Source organism: Pteropus alecto, unplaced genomic scaffold (assembly GCF_000325575.1).
Source record: "Pteropus alecto unplaced genomic scaffold, ASM32557v1 scaffold94, whole genome shotgun sequence".
Classification (NCBI taxonomy): Eukaryota; Metazoa; Chordata; class Mammalia; order Chiroptera; family Pteropodidae; genus Pteropus; species Pteropus alecto.
In genome coordinates, this window is record NW_006437736.1 from 5,621,338 (window position 1) to 5,628,284 (window position 6,947).

The 6,947-nt window shown below is 43.8% G+C and overlaps 1 protein-coding gene across 5 annotated transcripts in view; it reads right to left on the reverse strand.

Annotated features, from left to right (window-relative positions):
• Nucleotides 1-3,199: 3,199 nt before the first annotated feature.
• The window catches only part of TXNRD1 (thioredoxin reductase 1), a 57,851-nt gene continuing 54,103 nt past the window's right edge, over nt 3,200-6,947 (reverse strand). For all 5 annotated transcript variants that reach the window (XM_006914528.3, XM_025048684.1, XM_015591562.2 and 2 more), the window contains one exon: nt 3,200-5,094. In XM_006914528.3, coding sequence (XP_006914590.1) covers nt 5,032-5,094 — 63 coding nt within the window. In that variant the 3' untranslated portion in view covers nt 3,200-5,031. The remainder of the gene's footprint in view (nt 5,095-6,947) is intronic.

Here is a 6,947-nt window from a genome sequence, read left to right on the forward strand (position 1 = left end):
AGAAGGGCTGGTGTCAGGATGTATAAAAGGAGTCCTAAGTACAAAGTGCCCGGATAAATACTAAATTCCCAATTATTATTACAGTTCTGTTCAGAAAAGTAGTCATCGCCACAGGATGCACCCCAGTGTTTTCAAAACTGGCTTGCTCAGAAAAATTGCTTGGAGTACTTGATACAAATAGATTCCCCAGGCCAGTGTCTTGAGGAATCTGTTGGTCTGGGGTTGGGCTCTACAATCTATATTTTAACAAGTACTCGAAACTTAGATTCAATCTCAATTTTGTATTCTAGGAATCATGTAGTGTTAGGCAAATTATGGAATCTCTCTGAGCCTGTTTCCTCCTATGTAAAACAGGGATAAAACCTATCCAGGTTGTTGTGAGAATTTAAAATAATAATATATATAACACCCAGCATAACACCTGGGGTATAGCTCTCTTTTTCCTATTGGCTTAGTCACTCTGGCATAAAAATCTTGGGTTGATTTTGTCTTTTTCCAATTTCTTGAAGCAAATCTTTTCTTTTTTTCGAAATTTCTTTTTATCATTTTTTTTTAAAAAAGGCTCTAAACTTTTCTGAGTACAACTTTATCTGTACCACACAGTCTTTTGTTTTGTTTTTTTTTCAACTATGATAGTTTTAATTACTATTGTTTTTGAAAGAATGTTTCTCGGTGCAGTTATATTTGCACTTTTATTCAATCAGATATTATAGTTATAACACATCTCTCTGAAGTATACTGGTTTCTAGAAAAGTATAATGGACAGAAAAGAAAAATGTGTATTTTCTATTTATAGGGGTAGAATTATCCAAGCTCATTGCCTATGTCAAATATTCTGTACCCTCACTCATTTTGGTCTTTTTCAGTGTTTTAACTGGAGTCATTAAAAAACTCACCTTTGTGATTTTTTCCCCCATATCCCCATATCAGCTATACTACTATTTAATAAATTTACTTTTAAAAAGAAGCCAGTATCATTTGTCCTTTCAGCTCAACATGAATATGGGTCAAGCGCAGGGCATTGTAGACCCTAAAATATTTGAGAACATGTCATGAGCTGAATTGTGGGTCTCCCCAAATTCGTATGTTGAAGCCTTAACCTCGGGAGGTGACTGCATTTGGAGATGGGGACTTTAGAGAGGCGACTGGCATTAAATGACAGCATACGGGTGGGACCTGATCCAACAGAACTGATGTCCTTATCAGGAGAGGAGGAGCACAGAGAAAAGGCCACAGCAAGAAGAGAGCCATCTACAAACCACGGGGGCCTCAGAAGAAAATAAACTTGCCAATACTTCGATCTTGGCCTTTCAGCCTCGAGAACTATGAGAACATGTTTGTTGTGGTTTTGCCGGTATTTTGATATGGCGGCCTTAGCAAACTAACACAATGAATGAATGAGTGGTTCCCTTCTCAGCAGAGACCCTACCCAGAATCTAGGAGTGTTCTCTGTGACCCGACTCCACTTCAGACTGCCTGCTGGCGATATGGGGTCTTTCTTGGGACTCATAAGGCAAGACTCCCCTGGAAGCTCCCGGAGCTCACACCTCACTCTTTGTTGAGGGATTTCTGGGTCAAGTCACCTTGGGCAGCAGAGGTCTCCCTGCTCCAGGCCCTGCTAGAGAGACAAACCCTCCTCTTTCTAGATACTCTCTGGCTCTGACATTTAACTCTGTCCTGAACTTTCTGCAACTCCAGACTCCTGCGTCCAACTGCCTACTCAGCACCTCTGCTCAGATGTCTAACAGGCATCTCAGACTTGGCACCCAAAACTCGAGCTTCTGATATTCCCTTCAAACTAGCACCTCTTCCCAGTTTCCCCATCTCAGTGAAATGGCACCTCCAACCTCAACCCCTCCAGTGGTTGAAGCCTAAAATGCTGGGGTCATCCTTGACTTCTCTCTCCCACCTCACTTCCCATCCAATGCTAAATCCTATTGGTTCTACTCTCGACTTGTCAGAATAGGACTTACTCATCCCATCTACTGCTACCATCTTGGACCGAGAAATCATCCTTTCTCCCCCAGACCACTGCAGTAGCCTCCATCCTGCCCAAAGCCTCCGGCTGCCCTCAGCCCAGCCACCAGAGTGCTCCTGACACTCTAAGTGGGACCATTCAGTCCCCTCCTCTGCTCAGAGCCCTTCAGTGGCTCCCAAGAGCACCGGTTCATAATGACCTGGGTACTTACGCCACCTAGCATTCTATAAATCGACTTATAATTTCCGCCCGTTTCCTTCAACTGTAACGTAAACCCCTTGAGGACAAAGGTTATTGATGCTTGTTCATTGCTGAACTCACCGGCCTAGAATAGTACCTGGAACATAGTATTTACTGAAGAAATGAAGGAGTGACTGTGTACATTCACCCACCCCACCTAACCACACACCCCTTCAGAGCAAGGTCTGTGTTTGTTTCAGTCATATATATACATATAAAGAAAAAGATTTATTGTAAGAATTGATTCATGCAGGTACGAAGGCTGAGAATCCCACGATATGCCGTCTGCAGGCTGGAGCCTCGGAAAGCAGTGGTGTCGTTCAATTCGAGTCCAAAGGTCTGAGAACAGGGGGGCGCCGAGGGCAGAAGATGGATGTCTCAGCTCAGGCAACCAGGTAGGAAGAGCAAAATTCTCTTCTTTCTATTAAGGGCATCGGTGGGATGGATGATGCCCATCTATACCAGGGAGAGCAAACCGCTTTACTGAGTCCACTGATTCAAAATGCTAATTTCACTCAGAAACACCTTCACGAACCCACCTGAAATAATGTTTAGCCAAATATCTGGGCATCCCATGATCCAATCAGGTTGACACATAATTTAACCATCACAGTGCTTATTCAGTTGGTATCCACTGTGTCTTGGACATAAGGGGCATTCCCTAATTTTGTTTCTTGTCTCTTCAAGCAATAACAGCAACAGGCGGCCATGGGCTTTACAAAGTGCTGGGACCCAGAGTGAGCTGGAGTGGGGTGGGGCGGTTCTGCCACCCTAAAGACCAAGACTGACAGGTTAAATCAGGAGAAGCTGAAAACTGGACTTTGAAGAGCCAACGTCGCTAACATGTAACGTCAGCACGCTGACCAGGTCTGAGGGCCCAGCGTCACCGCCCCTCACTTGGCAGCTAGTTCTCACGATCCTCACCACAAAAGCTTGTACAAAGAATCCCAAGACCACCAGTCAGTAAGAAGGCACACAGGGTGGATAGCAATACCTTTTAATGGTTCACATTGTGTTTTTTTTCCCCCTAAAGATTTATAACAAAAACACATGGAACTTAATAGGAATTTCAATCCATTGGGCGATTACAGAATCTAAACAAGACAAGTCCGTAAAGTATGGTCCTTCTTGCGGGGGCAGAAGGCTCTGCTCCACTAAGCAGAGAGAAACCACAACATGATTAGGCACGATCATCTCATGCTGCCTAGTGTTCTGGTTTCGGAGACTGGCAGACTTGGAGACAAAACAAATTAAAAAAATAAAACTCAACATTCAACTGCCTCGATTTGCTTGTCCTTTTTTCCTTTTCTCATTTTTGTCATATAACCAGATGAGGACGTGAGGCAGAGCCCTGGGGGACAGGGTGAGGTGCTCTGCTGACCGAAGGCCAGCCGATGCAGGAGTTCCCTGAGGTGACCGAGAAATGGACTTTGAACCAACCACTGGAGCTACAAGAACTGTTGGTGGGAGGCCTGGTGTCCACAGCACATGGTTAAAATCCAACTTCTACAGTGAGAAGACCTAAATATAACCCTTAGTACATTTACACAGAAATCTGTAACTGCAGAGTTAATACCTGTTCATCATAATACAAGTTGGAATGCTAACAAGGCGTGAACACTTCTGCCAAAAGCCCACCAGGCACAGTCATTCATTCAACAGAAGAAATCAAAACCATTTGGTTTTTAAATAAAAATCCTTCACATCCACCTGTATTCAATAATAATAATAACTTATGACATTAATGGCTTCCTTAAAAACAAGCAATAACCATAAAAGAGTTAAATCGTAAGTGTGGAAAGACCTATTTTCCTATAAATGTAGTTCTTAGAAAGGGACAGATACATAACACACATGAAAAATAAAGCCGTGATATTTTGTTTTTAGCTTAAAGCTAATGTTACCAAAAAAAAAAAAAAAAAAAATTTTTAGAAAAGTGAGTGTTTCACTTAGACCTGCACGCAATAATCTAAATAAAGACATTTCCCCATTTTAGGTGTCCATCTGCTTCTATGATAAATAATGGTGTAAATTATATTAGACTACCAAGTTCCATGCAGTGGAATATTACTTCAAATAGGCTGGCCAAGTAGCCATATCCTTTCCTAAACAGAAAAATAATAATTAGTGATGTAGCACACGGGGGCAAATCTGGCCAGACTCAATGATAACTGTACTTGTTTTGAACATATAACTGAGTAGGGAAGACACTGCTAAACAAGCCAGTCGAGCAGCACAGCACATTCAAGTCCCAGGGTGGTTCACCGTCTGTCAGGGGACAGGCCACTTCACCCCCAAGTGAGCCAAATCACGCCTTCCAAGCAAGAAGGCACCTTATTTGCATACTAGAGCCATGACTTGCTTTTGGACAAAAATCGAGTGCTAACATTTTTCATCTCTAGTATCATTAACACTTTGGAAAAAAATAAAATAAAAAAATAATCAACATTAGAAAGCTTGACAATGAGAATAAGAAAAACCACACAAGGAAAGTCACGCTGAAACTGCTTCGACAGTTGTTCCGTCACTGCCCACCACCTGGGCTTGCGGCCAGTGACTTCATGGACGCATCCTTTCGATGCACCGCCAAAGGTCAGTTTCAAGTCCATTGTGGTGACCCCAGTGTGATGCTGCCTGCCTTCCACTCACCAGCTCCTACCCACGAGATCCGAGGGGGCCTGGCGTGGTGTGAGCACAGGACACATGGGTGTCAAGGCCTGAGAACCTTCCTGAAAGCTCCACCTTGGATTCGGGCGAGGAGGCACCGTAGTGTCTGGAAAACGTGGCGGCAGCATCCACACTGGGACTTAACCTCAGCAGCCGGTCTGCAGGATGCTTCCCCCAGAACGCTTGGTCACTGACAGGGTCGTGAACACCTGCAGGAGGAGACAGCACGAGATACTCAGACACCAAGCCAATGAGCTCACGGGGGGTAGTACAGATCACACCATTCGGATTGAGAACGAGTTAAGCGACTACTTAAAATGAATGAATGAAACAGAGAAGTAATATGACCAAGGAAAGCCTCAATTTCTCCAGAGGATAAATGGGGAAAAAAAAAACATTTCAAAACCAAGGTGAAAGAGAAAAAAAAAAACTGAGGTTATATCTAATGACATTTATTGGCATAAGGATGATGAAAACAAATCAGTCACCCTAGTTGCTTGTCTATTCTCTAAAAGAAACGCATCATGAAATATTTTGGATCCGTAGAAAGGGATAAGTGTATTATTACAAACACCCATGTGCCCACCCAGCTTAGGGAGCTTTATGAACACGGTTAGAGCCCCAAGTGAGCCCCTCCCTGGGCATCTCCCCTCCTCCCCCTCATCAGTGCTCACCATTCCTAGGCATTTTTCCTGCTTTCTTTTGCAGGTTTTTAAAACCTTTACGTGAAAGTGGCAAGATGATGTACGTACTCTACTGCTACCTGCTTCTTGGCACGATTCTCTATTTCTGTGAGTCACCCGTATGAACAGAAATAGCTCTAATTCTTCCATTTTTCACTGAATAGTATTCAGTTACTACAATACACTATATATGCTGGACACTACAATACTCGATTATTCAAATAGTGAATCTATTACGATGACATATCCAGGCTCCTTTGGCTGGCCTTCCAAGCTATTGCCAACATGCTCTGTGACATTCCAATAGTCTCCTCGCACCCAGAGCTAGAGCTGGAGGGCAGGTGCGACTTTGACGTGATGGGATTTCCGAGGTGCCTGACCAACTGACCCTCTCACCTGACATGACTACAAGTTCTTGTTTCACATCCTTGCAAACGTTTGGTGTTTGCAGACTTAAGAGTCTTACCATCTGCAGGCAGCTTTTACTTGCTACTGATGAAGATCACTTATACACAAAAACAACGGTTCTCAAACTTTAGTGAACGAAGCCTGGTCACGTACTGATTAAATACACAGAAGATATACGGGCTTTAATTTGGCAGACCTAGGAAGGGCCCAGGAATCTCGTTTCCAGCGAGAATGCCAGGTGATTCGTTGTAATGCAGGTTGCCTGTGAACCACGTTAGAATTTCCCGTGGAACACAAGTGTCGGCAATGCACTGTGAATTCCTGGCAACACCCAGGAATTCAGGCGGAGGCAGCTCGGATTTGTGGGGAGGAATTCCCCAGAGGCGGAAGCTACCCAGAGAAAGATCTCTAGAAGTCTGCATGCAGGTCCCCATCTCTGGCTGAATACCGAACTGGGCAGGACCCTGCAAGGCCCGGGAAGAAAGTACAGCCAGAGAGCTGTGAGCCCAACAACCACCAGCGCCCATTTGGCGTTGGGAGTCCAGAGGCCTCGCCGAGGCAAAGTGGAGACCCCAGAAAGCCACACTAAGCATTACCAGCCTAGAGTAAAAGCTACTCTAGACCACCTGAATGAAGCTTAAAACCAGCCTCCAAAGCATCAAATGAGCCATGAAGACGTTAACGGTCCAACACAAGAAAATGCTATCTTCTTTAAAGAAGGATGACAAAACCCAGGTACTGAAAGGCGGGGAAAAAAAAGATTTAAAGTGCTGAAAGGAAAAAAAAACAAAAACAAAAAAAAACAAAAACCCTGTCAACCTAGAATTCTACAGTCAACAAAAATGTACTTCCATGAAGAAAGCAAACTAAAGACATTTTCAGACAAACGAAAGCTGAGTGATTTTGTCACTAACAACCAACACTACCAAAATGTTCAAGATACTCGCAGCTGAGGGAAATGGTAACTAGGG